We start from the raw sequence: 21154 nt of genomic DNA, 5'->3' as shown, positions 1-21154 counted from the left end.
ACAAACTCCCTGGCTCCCAGGACCAAGGATTGTACTATTATGAGGACCAGAACTATGAAAAATCCAATGAAAAACAAACATACCTGAGAATTTCTTTCTAAAGAATTAAGACTTTAAAAAATGATGTATTTACCTATTTGAAAGACAGAGTGATAAGCAAGAAGATAAGGAAAAAATCTTCCATCTGCTGGTTCACCCATCAAATGGTCCCGATACCCAGCTATCATCCACTGCTTCCCAGGCTCATGAGCAGGGAGTTGGGTTGGAAATAGGATAACCAGCACTTGAATTGTACTCCAGTGTGACATGCAGTTGTTCCCAAGTGGCAGCTTACCCTGTTGAGCCACAACTTGCTTCCCAAGATATTTTTTAATGCCTGCCTCAAGTCACTTTAGGAAGCACTCAGTTATCCTAGCCGAATGTCATTTATAGCACAAGCCCTGCCTATCTGGTGACCCCGCCTGGCTGAAAGCTGGCTTCCACTCAGGGCTTTCCTGCCTGTGTTTCAGTGTTACTGCTCTTAAGTATATTCCTAGCACTAGAACTGAAGGATATGGGTGACTTGAGCAGCTATGGGACATTGGGGAAGCACTACCAGTTCCTGGGACCTGCTTTGTATTCAAGAGTAAGAGCGTAGGTGCCAGTCCCGAAAGATCCTGGGCATGGACAGGTTTCACTTACCTTATGGAGCTGAAAACGTACTTGCAATCCTTCAACGAATATTTTGAGCACCTACTGTGCTCCACACAGAGATACTGACATACAACTTGGAACCAAACAAGGACCTTCACTCATATGGTTTTCAGGTGACAGAGGCAGATCCAAACGAACAATAAAGAAGTCGGTTCTACCGTAGTAACTTAGAAGTTGGTAAGCATAATAGCAAAAGAAAACAGAGCAGTGTAACCGAACTGGGAGTCCCAAGAGAGTGGGCGACAATTGCAGCTTCCATGAGGGTGATCAAAGGAAGCTCCCTTAGGAATTAACAGCAAAGCCTTGAGGACCTCAAGGACTAGTGGACAGGGGATTGCCTGCACAAAGAGGGTGTCTGGGCTTGTTGGAGAAATAACGAAGAGGTCAGAATGGTCAGAGGAGCAAATCCAGCGAGGCAAGACCAGGAGAAGGAGCTATCATGCGCCCAAATTTCAGGGCTAAGAGGCTTTTTCTCTGAGTGAGATGGGTTCTGCTCACAGTGACATGAGCTGTGTCTTCCATCCTGACTGCTCAGAGTGTTAATACACTGGGCAGGCATTGTGCAGTGGATTAAGCTGTCACTTGGGACACTGGCATCACAGATGTGCCATGTATCAAGTACCACCTCTGCTTCAAATCCCGCTGCCTGGTAATGCACACGCCGGGAGTCTGAAGATGATGGCTGAAGTATTTGGTCCCCACCACTCACATGGGACACCTGGGTGGAGATCCTGGCTCCTGACTTCAGTGTGACCCGGCTCCACCTGTTGCAGGCATTTGGGGAGTGAACCGCTGGATGGAAAATCTCTCCCTCCCTCCGTCTCTTCTCTCTGCACCTCTCCCCATCTCTGCACCTCCCTGTCTCCCTTCTGCTATTTCACCTTTCAAGTAAATAAATATACTTTAAATTTTTTTAAAAAAGGAATTGCCTATAAGAGGAAGAGAAAATAGGAAGAGAGACTGGCTAATCAAATACAAAACTACAGTTAGGCAGAAGGAAGAAGTTCTGCATCCCAGTAGGGTGACTGTGGTTAACAACATTGTGCTGTAGATTTCAAACTAGTGACCAGAGATGAATTTTGAATGTTATGCTCATTACTCTGTTTTCATCAATCTATGTTATATATATGCGTGTATGTATATATATGTGTTATATGTGTGTTATATATATATGTGTGTGTTATAATCTATGTTATATATATGTGTGTGTGTATACAATCTCTGCCCCGATATATTTGTAAAATTATCACATGACATTTGATAATAACGTTAACAAAGAGAAAGGATGGACTGTCAGAAGCACTTCCGAACACTTAGTGCTGAAGGGAGGATGCTGAGACCTGGCTCCACGGGCTCAGTTTTCTGTGGGAAAACTCGGAACGCTCATCTCCACAATGGTGGGGGAAATGCCAGCCTCACAGGAATATTTTCAAAATAACATACAATCCAGTTAATTTAGTGGTATCGGGCACACAGTAGGTGTGCAGAAATAAAAGCAAAGATCTCCCTTCATCTTCAGCTAATAACAAAGGATTTCATTAAGTGCAAATTCAGTGGGAAGCTTTTTAGATTTACCATCTCTATTTTAAGCTCATATCCTTGAGTACTTAATTCAAAGTGAGGATTTCATTGATGAGGGTCCCAGGATTTCAGCAACTGAGTTAGTTGAACATGAAAGGTCTTTAAGGATAAAAGATAAAGTCTGTTTTGTGATAGCTCACATTGCTAGAAAGCAGATAGCTCATTGCTGATTGGTGAATTGATCAGTGATGTGAATACAGTGAGGATGTCACACTGTCATTTTTCCCGACGCATTATTATACCAAGTTCGCCAACACAGCTCAGTACAGAAGCTACAGACAAGGTGGTCAGTTCACAACAGGCCTATCAACCCTCTCTTCCTTTTAGAACAGATGGGTCACCTAAGGCTATTCTGTTGTAAAAGTTTTATCTGGACAATAAGATGCCGGACTCTATTCTTGGTACATGTATGCGAAGAAACTTGACTTAATTTGAACTGTAATACTGCAACAAGGTGGAGGAATCCACCACGCGGGGAGAGCACGGGGAGGGTTGGGGGAATCCCAGAGCCTGTGAAACTGTGTCACATAATGCAACGTAATTAATAAAAAGTTTTATTGTCTCCTCTTCCTGATCCTTGGAAATTTTGATCTGTCTGTAGTTCTGTAATTTACCTCTGTATATCATCTTGTCCTTTTTTTTAAAGGGGGGGGGAATCTTTTTTTCTTTTTTTAAGATTCGTCGGTTTATGTGAAAGGCAGAGTGACACTAAGAGCAGGAGAGGCAGAAAGAGGAGAGAACTTTTCATCTGTTGATTCACTCTCAAAATGGCAAGGAGCAGCACTAAGCCAACCGGAGCCAGGAGCCCAGAACTCCATCCTGCTATCCCACGTGGGGGCAGAGAAGCCATCACTGCGCCATCCTTCACTGCGTTCCCAGGAGTGCTAGCAGGGAGCCAGATTGGGAGCGAAGCAGCCAGGACTAGAATTGGTGCTCCAAAATGAGCTGCCATGGTTGTAAGCCATAGCTTACCTCACATGCCATAACACTGGCCGTGGAAAATCTTCTGTGTACCAGTGAATTCCCTTATTTGTTATGAGCTGAGTAAGTGTTTTAATTCAACCAATAGTTTGGTAATGTAGTTATGGTTTGGTTATGTACTGGATATTTAGCTGCTTATTTTCAAGTGACACATTGTAGCAGGGACACACACACACACCTCTGCCAGTCGCACCACTCTGCCAGTATAGCAGCACACAGGTGAGAATCAATCCCCCCCCCGCGCACACACACACACACACACACACACACACACACACACACACACACACACAGACACACACACACACACACACACACACACACACACCCAAGCAAGTGCTAAGCAGCTTTGGCTCTGCAGCCTCCAAGCTCTGTCCAAAGCTGGGATCAACCAATTTAACCTCCAGAAGCCTAATGCTTCCACCCAACCATCAGAGTGAGACTAAAATAAAGCAATACCTGCAGAGCACTTAGTAAGCAGTAGCTATTAGAATAGCGTAAGGATGGAAGCAATGAGTGAGCAACTTGTAATGAAGTGCATAGTAGTTGTCTTCACAGAAAAACAAAACAAAACAAAACAAAACACAAGGGCAGATGAAGGGCTCAAAACCAGTGCCTCTGACTGGTGTAAGCAGAACTAGTTCTTTGTGTTTGGAGCTGAGCTTGACTCCAGATCAGACACAGCCGAGTGGTGGTAGAAATCTTCAATCTAAAACGAGACCATTGTTCCCAGGACTCCTCAGTTGCTTTATCTGAACACGACGGGTATTCATTCTGTTCAAATATGCAGTATCTGCATACACATATTGAGTGTATATCTATCTATGTGTATATGCAGTTTCGCGCACGTGTGTGTGTGTGTGTGTGTGTGTGTGTGCGCGCGTGTGCGCGCGTCCAGGTTCCTTCCTCTACGTCTGAGAAATACAGCCAAGGAGCTCGTGCTGCCCGGGCTGGGAAAGATGAGATCATTTGTAAGTGGCTTGTTAAAGTGCTCATCATTTTCCTGATCAGCGATAGCGAGGCTGCCTCTTCAGGAGCTGATGCGATTTATCACGTTATTATATATTTAGGGGCTTTTTGGAAAATGCTGTTATTTACTCAACCGACTGTGTATATAGACTATTTAAAGCAGATTTTTGACCCAGTAGACTGTACCAGCCCCATCTATCGTCTCAATGAGCATGTGGGGAATCTTAAATATGCAGATTATTGACACAATAGAATGCGAGCACGGCAAACGTAGTCACACGGGTACGTTCAAGTCGCTGGAGGAGGACAGGTTTCTAACAAAGCACGATCATGGCAGCCCGGACACTTCACCAGGCTCCGCACAGAACTGAACAACTGGCTGGGGGTCTTAGGCTTTGCCGGAGAATTTGGGGTGGTGTCGTTCTTCACCAGCATTGTTTGTGCTGTGTTCTGGTCTAGTGTCGGGGCTGAGGGACAGAGGTGAGGGGTAACATCTAAACGAATGCCCAGCAGTGTCACCAAGAATATGAGTCTATTTTATTCCAACATGCAAAGAAGCTATTCTGTTTGACTTAATACAGATTCGTTTTCTGATTCAAGTATGTATCAAGCACCATTGATCAGATAATGGAGGCTTTGATTGTAAGCCTCAAATAGCGTCTTTGGCAAACTTGAGCCCAAGCAAGAAATTTGTTGGGAGGTAGTTAGCAGTTCTCCAAAAGCAGAGGAGCCAGTGTATTTTTAAGAGCTGAAGGAGCCTCTTGACACTGTCATCAAACAGGTCTCCTCTAACCGTCTTCCATCTTTGCATGGTAGTGGCAAAATTCAATTTCCATGGGGCAAGTGTTTGACTGGCCAGCCTACACACATGTCTATGCTAAAACAATGCAAAGCAGCAACATCAACAAGGGACAGAAACAAAGTTCTTGGACTTCCCTGCTACTTAAACACACATACAGGCACAGAACACACAGCTCTCTGGGTTGTTGAGGTAGAAGACAGTATAGTAAATGAGTCTCATTAAGTGAAACTCCCAGGGACCAGGATCTGTGTCCTGTTGGCTCCTTCCTAACATGTGCTAGGTCAGGCCCTAAGAGCCTGGACCTGACTGTGTCATTCTTGTAATCAGAGGACAAGTTCACCCACCAAGATGGCCCTCACAAGCAAAAGGTAACTTAGCACTGGAAACAGCAAGCACAACAGGCCAGAGCGCTTGTGTTCAAACTAGAGGGGACATTATTGCCAACGCAGGATCTCTCAAGCTTGGCACTGATGACATTCAGGCTGACCTGAGCACACTGCCAGTGTTTAGCAACGCCGGAAGTCAGAAGCAATAGTTGAGACAGCCAGAATGTCTTCAGAGATTGACCAGTGTCCCCTGAGAGCAAAACCCGCCCAGCTGAGTTCTCAGAGTTGTGCAGGACATTAGTGGGGGCAGCCTAGTGAGAGTCCAGATGTGTGTGTCTGATTCCCCTGGGTACGCTGCGGGAAACGTAGCTTCTGCTGCTCCCTTCCGTGAGATTCTCGAGCTGAGCTTGGAACTCCAATAAGAAAAGAAAGGTCTTAAACAGCATCGTAACGACTGAAACAACAGCTGAGCTTCCTGGTATTTTTTCCAACAACAAAAACATTGTATTTTTCCAATAAAATTGTTAGGAACTAAAGAATAGATACACAGAAAAGAAAAGCAATGTACATCATACAGACTCTGCACAGCAATGCTAATATACATGGGAAAAGTCCAGAACAAACGTGAGAACTAGGGCAGTGCAAGTATTAGGAGCAAGGTGCAAGGATGGCAGGTCCCTCCAGTGCTGTCCTCCCCGCAGTCCTCTCCTTGGACAACAGCCCATGTGCCACCCTTGGGGAAGGGGAGGATGCTGACGATAACCTGCATTATTCATCCCTTTTACACATAAGCATAGAGGGAAAATGACAAGCCTTGAAAAGACCAATCTGAAAATTCACTGAAAAATCAAAGGGTCAAAAACTCCTGGAGAATCTTGCATTAGATTATTCAAACTGTCAATTCAGCAAGATTAAAAGAAGACCTCTGAATCTCCCAGAATTTGAGACATTTCCAAGAAACATTTCATCCAACTGTCCAGTGTGGGCTTAGCCCCAGAGCGGACTCACTGTTTTATGTAAGTTGGCTCATTTAAAAGCTAACCTAGTTCATTAACAACTGAAATAGGTCAGAATTTATTTGGCTGAGGTACTGGAGTTGTTTAGGAGTGCTAATCCTTTTCATCATTAACTTTTTTGTTTATTTGTTTCTTGTATTATAAGAACACTCAACCTGATAAGGGGATTTCAATGAATCTGGAAGGAATTGATTGAGAATAATATGAGCAGCATAATTTTTTTTTTCAGTTTAACTCAAAGAAGAGAACTCTTAAAATCCTATGAAAGCCAACTCTGTATGGCTGCTCAAGACTAAACTTTATCTATGTAACCCATATGGGGGTGTAGGGCGCCGAGCTCTTGCTCTCTTCCCAGGTACATTAGCAGAGAGTTGGAATGGAAGTGGAGCAGCCAAGACTTGAACCTGTATCCATATGTGATGCTGGCATCACAGACAGTGGCTTCCCCGGTACGCCACAATGCCAGCTGCCACAAACTTTTTAAAGTGCTCCCATAACACACTTCCTCCTCATTAATACCCCAAACTTGATTTGACCTTAAGTTGACCACATTTCTAGATTGCCCACAATCTGGGCTGAATAGCGTTGTGCTGTGGGTGCTGAGCCATGCATCGTAGTATGTCCCAGCAGCACTTGTTTCCGACCCATGGGTGCCAGCATCACTCCCTTCTTCAACTGTAGAAACCAAAAAACATCCATGGACATTGCCACACGTGGCAAAATCTCTTCCAGAAGAAGTTGTCTATTACTGTTCTTTCCAGTATGTAATGGGAAGCTTCAGCACTGCAGTTCCAGTTCCCAAAGGCGCTCAGGTGTGGACCGAGCAGACGGAAGAGAGGGGCGTGTGTCCTGAAAGCTTGCACAGAAACACCCAGCCAGTGGTAGCTTGCTCCGATTCTACCTTGTTAGAAGTTCATTCCCAAAGGAGGGGTTCCACTTGGTCCTCGATGTAGGCTGCTCGTGATGACCAAAAGGGTGACTTCAACAGGAAGCGTTGCAAGGGGCAATAAACTAGAAGCCGCTCGTGGCAGGACTGCTGGCCACCGAGGTCAGCAAAGCCCCGCCTGTTAGAGGAGGTGCTGCTGGGTGCTGCAGGTCCTTCCACCTCAGATTCCAGAGCTGTGAGGCCTTCTCGCCTGGAAAACCAGGGGCAGACCATTTCTTACAGTGCCAGTTTAGCTTCTCTGTGTGGAACAGTGGTTTGTTTCTTTCTCTTTCTTTGCTTCTTAAATAAGTGGTCATAGCTATGAACTTGGCAGAAGCAGCAGGTTAAAATTCTTGGCTAATGCAGTGAGATTTTTTTTTTCAGATTTTTTTTTTATTAGGAAGTCAGATATACAGAGAGGAGGAGAGACAGAGAGGAAGATCTTCCATCTGCAGATTCACTCCCCAAGCAGCCACAACGGCTGGAGTTGAGCCAATCCAAAACCAGGAGCCCTGAGTCTCTTCCAGGTCTCCCTCGCGGGTGCAGGGTCCCAAGGCTTTGGGGCATCCTTGACTGCTTTCCCAGGCCACAAACAGGGAGCTGGATGGGAATCAGGGACACTGAAATTAGAACCGGTGCCCAGATGGGATCCCGGCGTGTTCAAGGCGAGGACTTTAGCTGCTAGGCTACTGCACTGGGCCCACAGTTGAGACATTTTCGACAAAAGGCCATGAGAAGTAATCATTACCCATCATTTGCATTGAATCTTTCAGAAAAAGAAATAATGCTCAAACACAGACACACACAGACACACAGACACACACACACACACAGACACACACACACAGACACACACAGACACACACACACAGAGACACACAGACACACACACAGACACACACACACAGACACACACACAGACACACAGACACACACAGACACACACACAGACACACACACACAGACACACACACAGACACACAGACACACACACAGACACACACACACACACACACACACACAGACACACACAGACACACAGACACACACACACACACACAAAGCTGTTGACTTCAAACCAGCCAAGATGGAAACAGGATCACCGCCCAGATCTGCTGGGTGGCTCTCTGATGATGTCATATCATGATGGTGAAAACCACAGAGGGTGCCTTGTCTTCACGTACCTCAAGTCCTTACGGACAGTGGGTCGCTGCCCCTCTTATTAACAAACAAAAGCATCAGGAACAAACCAATGCATATATATATATATATGTATATAAAATATATATATACATATATATATACATATATATACATATACATATATATATATACCTGGTCCTGGGAAGGACTGTGTGTGTGTGTGTGTGTGTGTGTGTGTGTGTGTGTGTGTGTTTATCCTTTGGTGGAGAAAATGTTTGGGAAAGAAATTCACATCTTGCTGAAAACAGTTGCTTCCATATGGGGAGTCAAAGGCTAAAACTTTCAGCTCGATCGGAAAGTTTCAGTCCTCGTGTATTTTCTCTGCTCCTGTTTTGTTTCACTTCGTTTTCCCCTCTGTTCCTGATTTGTAGCTTTCCTGGTGGAAGAATAATAGAAGGATAACGATTTCTAAACTGGAGCTCCCAGAAAAAGTGGCCCCTTCTCACCCTTCTGTGAATAGTTGCTGACTCTGCTTTGGGAAATTGTCACAGAGACACGTCCCAGTAAGAACGCAAGCTGGGCTGGCATTCCAGGTAGCTGAATATGAAGCATCTTCTGCTTGGAGCATTAGTCGTGTCTCTCAGTGCGAGGCCCGCAGCCTCTGCCCAAGGCCTCTTCCCTATGCTGCTGGCCTGCTGTGTCCCTCGAGGACTGAGACGTTATCATCATGGGTAATGACCTGATAGCTCGCCTTTGGGTATTTGCACATCACTTCAGTGGAAGTCCCCGGCACATGTACCACACTGGCTCTTTATACAAATGATTTAATATCAAATACAGACCCCGACCCACTCTTCCCTTCTGTTAATTCATACCTAATGCAAATACCAGCGAAAAGCCACTCACTTGGAGTAAACTTTAGGGACAACAAAGAACGCCAAAGTCAAGGAATGTTTGCCACCTATTCAGGTTGAAGATCAAGGTGCTTGGTGTTAATATTAACTGCTTAGATCAGGGCTGTAAAGGGTTGTTCTTGAATCAACAGTTCACTTCTGGTTTGGTTTCTTTCAGTACAAATGGAGTTGTCTAACCCATGGGTCTCTGGGGAAGAAAGAGGCTGTGAGTGCTCAATGTTGTATAGTATTTTCACAAAGCTGGTTGCTATATGCTCTCCTGACAGTGGTAGCTGGCCAAGTCCACTGCTCAAAGCACTGTGTCCAGATGGCCACTGAGAGCCAATCACAAGCATGCCTCAAGGAAATGAACGCATGGGCATCTGTTGGCAGCCGTAGCACACAGGGGCCACTCTGGTGAACATACAAAGCGAGGCCGCAGTCTTTGTTGACCTCAGAAATGCCACCAAGTACAACTCGGTTCAGGATAAGGCCTCCTGTCCTTGTACTCTATCTCCAACCTTCCTTTAAGTAAAGCTTTCCATTTGTTCACTCTTGCCACTCAGATGCAGAAAGAGAAAAACACTTCTGTTGTGATCTCTGGGTAGAACTCAGTCTTGTGTTTCTGAGCTGAAGATTGCATGGCAGAGATAAAAATCTGTATGCTATGCAGGCTAGAAAAGCTTGCTGTTCAGGACTGGGCATGAACTCTGTAATTCCTCCACACCTGAGAGAGGCTGGACCTTGGCTTGTGGGACCTGGATTTGCTGTACGTGAAGTCTATGCACAGGGACCCTACCAGGAGGTTCCCTTAGCCCTGAAGCCCACTACCCTTCAGCAGCAAGAGGCAGACTCCGCAGCAGCTCTCCTGGAAGAATTCACCCTGGACCCAGCCGCCATTGGGAAGCAGCTCGGCTTCCTTGAACATTAACTCCTCTATCCCTTTACTCAGCCTGCCAACAAGAGTGCCAATTAGTGCCAATAATAATATACACATTAACAGATTCTCCGACCACAGTCACCCAAACACTAGAGACTTGTGACAGGGAGGCCTCTCTCCGTGTCATCATTTAGCATACCTACTGGGTACACGGCAAGCAGCGATCGCGACCCCCTCATTTACGTCTGCCTTGCATACTGTGGAATCTTCTGTGATTTTAAACCGTCATTTAACGGGCTAGATTGGTGAAAATGATCCTGTCACCATCACATAGGTCTTTAAGTGAAGACTTGGTTGAATTCTAGGTTTCATTTTTTAAAATCAGCCTTCTTGAGTCTTAAATTGTTCTTGAATTATCACCATTCCACATTGCTGCCATTTTTAAAACTGTCCTTGTTTTCACTATAAACATCTGATTGTGGATTTTCAAGGCTTCCACATACAAAAAAAAAAAAAAAGAAGTATGCCTACTGAAAGCCTGATCTCTAATATTATGCCAGCTATGAATTTTTTGTGCAATTTCCTTTAAATCATTCTAACCAGAAGTTTTCAGAGCAATTGAGATGGTAATTTAGAAAGAAAATAAAAACAAACAAGAAACTCAACCTTCCTTCCCTTTTTAACCTCTAGTGTAAGGGAGATTTCTTTTAAAAATCTAAGGATTTATTTCTGAATTTTACTCAAAACGATTAAGGTTGAAACTTGATAGCATATGTACTTCTCCCATCATATTTCTCCTGTTTCAATGAAGAATTCCAAAGACTACTACCCTAATGATGCGTGTATTGGCCAGCTAGTTGGCTTACCCTCCAAGTTCCCATGCGTGAGTCTCTTTTGAGTTGTAATCCATGTTAGGAGCAGTTGCTGATACTTGACAGTGAGAAGTGTAAACCCAGAGAACTCTGGCAGCAAGAGGGCTGGTGAGTGGGTTGCTCTGAAGACGTGATTGACGGGCATGTTCTGGTTGTATGGTTTAGTACAGTTGATAAGGTGGAGTGTGAACCACACTTGAGCCGGACTGGAGCATCTTGGCCCCATCAATGACACTGCTGAGGCATGGGACAGGATGGGTGCAGGGGCTTCCGGGTCACATTCATTCAGTGGGAGGAAACAACTAAGTCACAATAGCCAGGATCATTTCAGAGTTTTGTGACTGCCATGGGATTACAGGCTGTTGTGACCAGGAGGTGTACAGAGAAGTGGAGCCCCAATCAGGAAAGCCTTCCAGAGGAGGCGCCATCTCATGGAGTCACCATGATGCACAATGTGGCAGCCCAGGCTGAGCAGTGAGCATGGAGTACAAGGGAACTGGCCTCACTTGGCCATTCAAAGAACTGGCAGGGTTCACACTTGAATCAGATGTCCCTAGAAAGGCGTCATTTCCTGTGGTCGGAGACAGCAGTGTGGGGTGGGATAAGAAGCTTAGGTTGGAAAAGGGAATGTGTGCCACCACGAAGCTTAATCCTCAATCCAAAATCAATCAAAACATTCGATAGGAAACCCTTCTTTCTTATTGTGTCTTAGCATAATCGTGATAATTTTCTCGTGTTGAATAAGTATTCATCAGAATGCATTTGCCATTCATTCATTTATACCACGATGCAAAATGTTCTGAAACAGATCATCAATAGTGAGAGAGAGAAAAGAAATACTCATTATACAGCGGGATCACCCACGCTGGCTGCCTTCCCTCCACCCGTGACTGCCGATGGCAAACAAAACCACTTAAGTCAAGTGAACAGTTTTAAATGTACAATATTAAAATGTATTTTTTAAAAACTCCTTGGAAGCCCGAGCCACCGTTGAGACACTCGCTTTGACGGATGCTCCGGCTCTCTTTCTGCGAGGCTTTTCGGCGTGGCACCTTATCGGGTGCGCGAGTTAGCCTGTGCTGCGAGGAGAGCAGACAAAAAGGGGCTCTCAGCACGAGTTACTCTCCTGTAAAGGTTATAGTAAACATGTCAATGCCTAATTAAGCAGAAAATTTTCTCTGTATTGTGGGGGAGGCGTTCGCTGTCTCCGACTTTTCTCTCAGGGAATGCATTTAGGACAAAGTAGATTGTGAGGCTGAGCTGGTCTGCGAAGCTACATTTCCAAATGTCAACAGAAAAACAAAAAAGACACTTCCTCTTCTTGTATGAAAATGACTACCTTGGCTGGGCAGACTGTGTGTGTGTCTGACCATGTGTACACGCATGTATATTTCATTCGCACACACAGGCAATCATGTAAAGGATTTCCCAACCCCCTGCCAAGTGCCAGGCGGGGAGCTGGACACTGGAAATGGCAACAGGCTTGCCAGACAGCGGTCTCGAAGCCCCCTTTCCTCCTCCTGCCAGGGCTTCGCTTGCCTTAGTGGGTGTGTAGCATGCTCGTGCATAGCGGGATTGTATGTGTGTGCATGCAGTCACACACACTTTTCTTTGTTGATGTAGTCACACTGCGACTACACGAGAGTATTTTAGATGTCTGTGGGTCGTTTATCTTGATAAACTTCAAACACTTGAGATCCATGCCCACAAAGGTCTTTAGAAAGCCGGTGGAGGGCTCGGATATCCTAGTGGCTGAAGCCCTCACCGTGCATGCACTCAGATCCCACATGGGCACCGGTTTGTGTCCCGGATGCTCTGCTTCCCATCCAGCTCCATGCTTGTGGCCTGGCAAAGCAGTGGAAGATGGCCCAAAGCCTTGGGCCCCTGCACCCACGTGGGTGACCCGGAAGAGCTCCTAGTTCCTGGCTTTAGATTCACAGTGTCGCCATTGGGACCACTTGGGAAGCAAACCAGTGGATAGAAGATTTTTATTTCTCTTTCTCTCTGTGTATCTGCCTTTCCAATAAAATTAAATAATAAATCTTTAAGAAAAAATAAGTCCATGAAAATGTGATATATTAGGAAAAAAGCAGTGCAAGGATGGCAATTTTGACAAAAGTGGACATGTTCCTTAATTCTGTATTTTCCCTGAACTGACTGATGCACCCTCAAACTGATCTGTCTGGAGCAGCCGTGCCCCAAGCCAGAGGACCCTGCCCATGTCGTAGAGTAATAGCGCCCTAGCCGCTCTTGTGCTGTGGCACTTGGGATGCCTGGGTTCCTGGCTTGGATTCGATGCCAGCTTAGCCTGGGAGGCAGCAGGAGGTGGTGCGAGTGCTTGTGTCTACAGCATGTGGCAGAGTCACTCCCGGTTTTGTTTGGCTCAGCCCTGACATCTGGGAAAAGAGCCAGTGGTCAGATGTCTCTCTCTGTCTCTGTCTCTTTGACTTTCAGATAAATAAAAACTTACTTTTAAAAAAAAAGAGGCCAGATTTAATTGGAAAATGTTGCTAGGAGGTCAGCTTTGTATCACAGCAGTTTAAGCTACCGCCTGCAACACCTATGGCCAGTTCAGGTGCTAGCTGTTCCACTTTCAATCCAACACCCTGATAATGGCCTGTGAAAGCAATGGAGGACGTTCCAGGCGCTTGGGCCCACCACCCATGTGGGAGAGCCAGAAGAAGCTCTTAGCTGCTGCCTGGTTCAACCCTGGTCCTTGCAGTTGTCTAAGGAGTGAACCAATGGATGAAAGTTCTCTCTCTCTCCTCTCTCTCTCTCTCTCTCCCTGTGTGTGTGTCCTCTCTCTCAATGTAATTCTTCCTTTCAAATAAAGAATTTTTTTAAGTACCTGGAATATTTTATTTGGCTCAGTAAAAGCCATTTATTAATTCTGTAACACAGACTCTCCTCTTGAATTTAATGGTATAACACTGTTAGTCCAGGAAATAATTTATAATTATAACAAATTAGTGCAGGAAAAAGCAAATGCAGTAAGAACAATGGCCTAATTCAGTCATTTTGTTGTTTTAAGCTATAGTTTTCTGGCGAACAGTAACCAGTTATTAATGGTTGTTTGAGTAGATGAAATAGTTTCTTTTTGTTTGTTTCTTCAACTTACGGAAACGGGGAAAGACTGACATGCTGGGAGAGCAAAAACACTGCGGCAGCAGCAGTAGCGACAAACACAAGCATCAAGCTCGAGGCTGGAGTGAATGTTCATGTCTCGGCTTGCCTTAAGGGTGTCATGCCCTTGGAACTGTGGGCTCCTGTGGCTGGCATTCCACGGCGCTCCCCGTGAGGCTGGTTATCTTTGTGGTGGCACTTCAGTCAAATACCGCTGTTTAACCTTGAACCTGTAAGTCTCGTCAGAGCAGAGCCTCCTGGATAAGGCACTTGGGGTCTTGTTGCCACCCTGCAGCAAGCTGTGTGGCCTTGGGTGAATTTTCTAATCCTCAAACCTCAGTTTCCAAATCTGTGAAATGAGAGTAATAACAGTTGCTACTTCATGTGGATATTAGACACAAGGGAAGTGTGTGTTTTCAGTGCCTAGCTCAGTACCTAGCTCAGTACCTAGCTCAGTACCTAGCTTAGTACCTAGGAGCTGCTAGTTACCAATGAGTGATTTTTTCATCTTTATTATCCTTGTCAGTCTTTGGTGTCCTTGCCCTTTTTTAAAAAAAAGATTTATTTATTTTCATTGGAAAGTCAGATATACAGAGAGGAGGAGAGACAGAGAGGAACATCTTCCATCTACTGAGTCACTCCCCACGCAGCAGCAAAGGCCTGAAGCTGAGTCGATCCAGAGCTAGGAGCCTGTTCTGGGTCTCCCACGCGGGTGCAGGGTCCCAAGGCTTTGGGCTGTCCTTGACTGCTTTCCCAGGCCACAGGCGGGGAGCTGGATGGGAAGTGGGGCTGCCAAGATTAGAACTGGCACCCAGATGGGATCCCAGCGCCTGCAAAGCGAGGACTTTAGCTACCGCACTGCGCCCCCTTCCTTATTCTTAATGAAGCCCCTTCTCTTCTAATTCTCTCTCCTGCCTCACCAAACAGACCTCAGCTCTCTGTCCCCTTGGGGAAAGTAAATGGCAGTATCTGCTCTCAGCTTTTCTCCCCAGTTAGCTGCCTGCCATCGACAGAAGTTGCATGAAGGTCATGCAGGCATTGCAAAGCCAAGACCCGTTCTCCTTTTTCTCTGGTTGCATTTTATCCGCGTGGCCCCAGGAAGGCCAGGTGAAGAGAATGAGCCCGTGGGCGCCAGCAGGCACCATCCTGTCGCCACTGATGGACATTGGCCCCTTAATTCTCTTTGCACCGGCTCCCTCATGTCTTCATTTTCCCTATGCAATTACTGGCCCTAAATCCTTTCAGAGAAGGAAAAGCATGCATCCCCAATGGCATTTTGCATCCACAAATCAAAAGTATAATTGGCACCTCATGACGGGCACCCACAAATCACAGTGCATTTGAAATTACAGGCACAGGATCGAGAGGGCATTTGCAGGCTCGTGTGGAAAGGTCTTCATAAACCTGTTTGAGAATCATAAGCTAGTCCCCAAACCTCCCATTCTAACACCATTTGCTATTATTTTTAAATCAGGGTATTTGCTGAGCTTACATAATTTTTCAGCTATCTCTGGAAGACCTTATTTGCATACCTCATAATCTCTCTTCCTGCCGTGCGACTCTGCAGACAGAAACGTTAGAACAAAAAGACATCGGTTACCACAAATATGATGCTTATGCCTCCAAATTATTTCTAAGCATTCAAGGATGATTTATTGAGATGATTACACACCAGTAGACCCCAGCGCCTTGGTTAACCCCACCCCCGAGTCCGCAAGGGTTCAGTCTTGGATTTCTCCTGAGCCAACACCCTTCCCTGTGGAGAAGGCACTGTAATAGGATTTGCATTTCAATCCTGCTTTCCTGAAAGTCACACACATGAATTTAGCTAGTGATTCATTAGAGAAATATTAGAATGATTTTCCTGAAACATGAATATTGTTAACTTGGGATTCTCGGCATTCATAAAGAATGATAAGCCCTGCCAATTAAAGAAGGAGGCAGTAGATGGCACAAAAGGTATCATTTGGGTTTTTCCCCCCTGCTTCTGTGGCCCACTGTACATAAAAGCAAAGATTAAATTGCCGTTCTGTTTGGCCTGGGAACCACTTAGTCTAAGCGGAGGAATCGGAATGCCATGTGTAACCTGTTACTGCTGTTTCATCTTGCCGTCTTCTCTTCCAGGCTATGCCCAGGAGGAACAACTGAAGGAAGAGGAGGAAATAAAAGAGGAAGAGGAGGAGGAGGAGGACAGTGGTTCCGTGGCTCAGCTTCAGGGCAGCAATGACACGGGGACAGACGAGGAGCTAGAAACGGGCCCAGAGCACAAAGGTTGCTTCAGCTACCAGAACTCCCCAGGAAGTCACTTGTCCAACCAGGACGCCGAGAACGAATCTCTGCTGAGCGATGCCAGCGACCAGGTGGCGGACGTCAAAAGTGTCTGCAGCCGAGATGCCTCGGACAAGAGGCCCAACGCCCACGCCAAGGCTCCCAGCGAAGCCCACAACTGCATGGATAAAATGACCGCCGTCTACGCCAACATCTTGTCCGATTCCTACTGGTCGGGCCTGGGCCTCGGCTTCAAGCTGTCTGGCAGCGAGAGGCGGAACTGTGACACCCGAAATGGCAACACCAAGAGTGATTTTGACTGGCACCAAGATGCGCTCTCTAAAAGCTTGCAGCAGAACTTGCCTTCGAGATCCGTCTCCAAGCCCAGCCTGTTCAGCTCGGTGCAGCTGTACCGGCAGAGCAACAAGGTGTGTGGGACGGTGTTCACCGGCGCCAGCAGGTTCCGCTGCCGCCAGTGCAGCGCTGCCTATGACACCTTGGTGGAGTTGACTGTGCACATGAACGAGACGGGCCACTACCAAGATGACAACCGCAAGAAGGACAAGCTAAGGCCCGCGAGCTACTCGAAGCCCCGGAAAAGGGCTTTCCAGGACACGGACAAGGAGGATGCTCAGAAGGTGCTGAAATGCATGTTTTGTGGCGACTCCTTCGATTCCCTCCAGGATCTGAGCGTCCACATGATCAAAACAAAACATTACCAAAAAGTGCCTTTGAAGGAGCCAGTTCCAACCATTTCATCGAAAATGGTCACCCCGGCGAAGAAGCGTGTTTTTGACGTCAATCGGCCGTGCTCCCCCGATTCCACCACGGGGTCCTTTGCGGATTCCTTTTCTTCGCCGAAGAATGCCAGCCTGCAGTTGTCTTCCAACAACCGCTATGGCTACCAAAACGGCGCCAGCTACACCTGGCAGTTCGAGGCCTGCAAGTCCCAGATCTTAAAGTGCATGGAGTGTGGCAGCTCCCACGACACCTTGCAGCAGCTCACCACCCACATGATGGTCACTGGTCACTTTCTCAAGGTCACCAGCACTGCATCCAAGAAGGGGAAGCAGCTGGTCCTAGACCCACTCGCCGTGGAGAAAATGCAGTCATTGTCGGAAGCCCCCAACAGCGACCCCCTCACTCCCAAGCCATCCAGTAACTCAGCGTCCGACTGCTCGGCCTCCTCAACCGAGCTGAAGAAAGAGAGCAAAAAGGAAAAAGCCGAGGACAATTGCAAGGATGAGAAAACAGTGAAAAACGAGGAATACGAAGATCCTCTGCAAAAACCACTGGACCCGACCATCAAATACCAGTACCTAAGGGAGGAGGACTTGGAAGATGGTTCCAAGGGTGGCGGGGACATTCTGAAGTCATTGGAAAATACTGTAACCACAGCCATCAACAAGGCTCAGAACGGGGCTCCCAGCTGGAGTGCGTACCCCAGCATCCACGCAGCCTACCAGTTGTCAGAAGGCAGCAAGCCGCCCCTGCCGCTGGGGTCCCAGGTCTTGCAGATTCGGCCTAATCTCGCCAACAAGTTACGACCAATTGCCCCAAAGTGGAAAGTCATGCCACTCGTTTCCGTGCCGGCCAACTTGGCCCCATACGCACACGTGAAGAAGGAACCGGAAGACAAAGAGGAAGTGACGAAGGAGTGTGGGAAAGAAAGCCCCCACCCTGAGGCCTCGTCCTTCAGCCAGAGCGAGGGGGAGTCTTTCCCCAGAAGCGAAGCACCTCCAGAACCCAAGAAGGTGGAGTTGTGTGCCCTGAAGGAAGAAGACAAACTAGCCATGGAGGGCAGCGAGAAGGAGAAGCCTCAGGCCTTGGAGCCGGCATCTTCGCTCAGCAACGGATGTGCCCTTGCCAACCACAGTCCGGCCCTGCCCTGCATCAACCCACTCAGTGCCCTGCAGTCCGTCCTGAACAATCACCTGGGCAAAGCCACGGAACCCCTACGCTCTCCTGCCTGTGCCAGCCCAAGCTCAAGCACAATGCCCTTGTTCCACAAGTCGAATCTCAGTGTCGTGGACAAGCCCGTGTTGAGCCCTGCCTCTGCGAGGCCAGCCAGTGTGTCCAGGCGCTACCTGTTTGAGAACGATCAGCCCATCGACCTGACCAAGTCCAAAAGCAAGAAAGCCGAGTCCTCGCAAGCACAGTCCTGCACGTCCCCCCCTCAGAAGCACGCTCTGTCCGACATCGCGGACATGGTCAAAGTCCTCCCCAAAGCGACCACGCCAAAGCCGGCCGCCTCCTCCAGGGTCCCTCCCATGAAGCTGGAGATGGATGTCAGGCGCTTTGAGGACGTCTCCAGCGAAGTCTCAACTTTGCACAAGAGGAAAGGCCGGCAGTCCAACTGGAACCCCCAGCACCTTCTGATTCTGCAAGCTCAGTTCGCCTCGAGCCTCTTCCAGACATCAGAAGGCAAATACCTGCTGTCCGATCTGGGTCCTCAAGAGCGGATGCAAATCTCCAAGTTCACGGGACTCTCCATGACCACCATCAGCCACTGGCTGGCCAACGTCAAGTACCAGCTCCGGAAAACTGGCGGGACAAAGTTTCTGAAAAACATGGACAAAGGACACCCCATCTTTTATTGCAGTGACTGTGCCTCCCAGTTTAGAACCCCTTCTACCTACATCAGCCACTTGGAATCTCACCTGGGTTTCCAAATGAAGGACATGACCCGCATGGCCGTGGACCAACAAAGCAAGGTGGAACAAGAGATCTCCCGGGTATCATCGGCTCAGAGGTCTCCGGAAACAATAGCTGGCGAAGAGGACACGGACTCTAAATTCAAGTGTAAGTTGTGCTGTCGGACATTTGTGAGCAAACATGCAGTAAAACTCCACCTAAGCAAAACGCACAGCAAGTCACCCGAACACCATTCACAGTTTGTAGCAGACCTGGATGAAGAATAGCCCTGCAGGTACGGGTTTGCTCCCAGGCGACTGCCCCAGGCACCTGGTGAGCGACTTCTTAAAGGGAGATGGGTCTGCTCGGAGGCAGCCAGTGCCTCCCAGAGGCCCAAACATGCTTACAGCAGCCCTAGTCCTCCAGTTTCAAGTTGGGGAATATAATCAGTTGGACTTAGGGAGGTGAAGTTCACAGATCATTGTGCTTTGTTAGACCTTTAAACACTCAAGGCATCAGCTTCAGGGTCCAGCCATGCTTTGCCTTTACTTTAATGAGTAAGTACAGGCTTCGCTCACCATTGCATTCCCCTAAAGTGAGCTTTAAAAAAAAAAAAAATGAGCAGCAGACTACACATGCAAGAGTGACTTAGGACAGTCACTATAAGGAGATTTCTCCATCAACCCAGTAATTGAAAGTTGACTTTATTATTGTTCCTTATAATTGATGTTTATTACAGCTCGCTTTTGGTCATCGCTGCTTTCCACCTCCCTTTTTCTTTTGTTTCTTATATGGAGTTTTCTAGAAAAGCGCCTGAGCCCTTAAGGGGCCAGTAGAGAACACGGAGGTGAAAAGCAGACACAGCTTGTGCGTTTCTTTCCTGCTTTGGTTTCCTTTAGGATAGAGGCGTGTCTGAGCCCACCTTTGATAAAGGTAGGTGCAATAGATGCCCTGGAGGTTTTCTTTTGTATAAACCAGTGGCCCCCTGCGTACCTGTTGTCAAGTGCCTGGGATCCCGCAGCTTCAACATCACATATCACAGAGGACCCTGGTTTTATGGTCATGATGCTTAGAACACCTGTGCCACACGGGAGCCGGGACAGGACGAAGGTCAGTGAGCTTTGCACGTTAGCAACAGTAGCCATTCGCGAGAGTGGAGGCTGGGTCTTGACAAATGTCTTCCACCTGTACTTTTTTTGCGTCCTTTCCCTCCCGTCCCACAACCAAGGTGATACCCCCTCATGCATCTTCATGTTGTCCCTCAACTTTTCCACACCTCAAGTAAACCTTGGGCAGTGACCAGTCCAGTTTGTGTCTTACCAACTTATAGATTTGCTCTTCCTTAGCTATTCATTCATGTATAATAAGATATGGAGAGCCAATGAGAACGTCTTATAACTTCAACAGCTACCTGGGCTCAAGTGAAGAGTCCTTTCGGTCGTTAGGTTGCTTGCATGTTTCTATCACGGGAATTCAACGCGTTGCTGGCATAGCACCTCTTACTCTCCAAGCATGGTTAGTTGAGTTTGCACGATTGAAAGAAAAAGTTGAAATGTGAGCTTGGGCTTTGTGACATCCGGTTTGTTTGCTTTATAGCATTTTGAATTGGAAATAACTTACTCTTCAGCTTTTGGGATAGTTATAAGAAAGCGGACATACATGGTAGACCTAGAGAGAAGAAAGATGGTTCCAGTGCAGCAGCGGTGAGTTCAACCCAGGGTGATGAGGACAGATAAGGATGTTTATTTGTGCTGTAGCAAGATTTCCTACCATTTTTAACTGTCACGTATAAATAGGGAGAAAAAGCTTACATCCATTCACAGGTAAAATCTGAAATATACCCTTGTAAGGAAATTAAGGAAAACCAATAATTTGAGGAAAGTACACAAAAGGTATTTTAAAATCTGTTAAAATACATAGATCAGATGGTTGTTTTCACGTCTGTATATCTGTGCAGAATGAGTAGCTCTAACCTGGATTTCCAAGAAACCCTTTTAAAGTGCCGTTGTCTGCTTTATGTGAGCGCCATTATGCTGCGACTCTGGGAA

General features: G+C 46.9%; 1 protein-coding gene across 1 annotated transcript in view; it reads left to right on the top strand.

Annotated features, from left to right (window-relative positions):
- The window catches only part of TSHZ2 (teashirt zinc finger homeobox 2), a 389161-nt gene that overhangs the window by 218504 nt on the left and 149503 nt on the right, over window positions 1-21154 (top strand). Inside the window, exon 2 of the mRNA XM_040981292.1 lies at window positions 16329-19401. Coding sequence (XP_040837226.1) covers window positions 16329-19393 — 3065 coding nt within the window. The 3' untranslated portion in view covers window positions 19394-19401. The remainder of the gene's footprint in view (window positions 1-16328; window positions 19402-21154) is intronic.

Source organism: Ochotona curzoniae, unplaced genomic scaffold, assembly GCF_017591425.1.
Source record: "Ochotona curzoniae isolate NIBS_2020 unplaced genomic scaffold, NIBS_Ocur_1.0 contig_3520, whole genome shotgun sequence".
NCBI classification, from domain to species: domain Eukaryota; kingdom Metazoa; phylum Chordata; class Mammalia; order Lagomorpha; family Ochotonidae; genus Ochotona; species Ochotona curzoniae.
The sequence above is the reverse complement of the archived record's forward strand: the minus strand, read 5'-3'. Positions and strand labels throughout refer to the sequence as shown.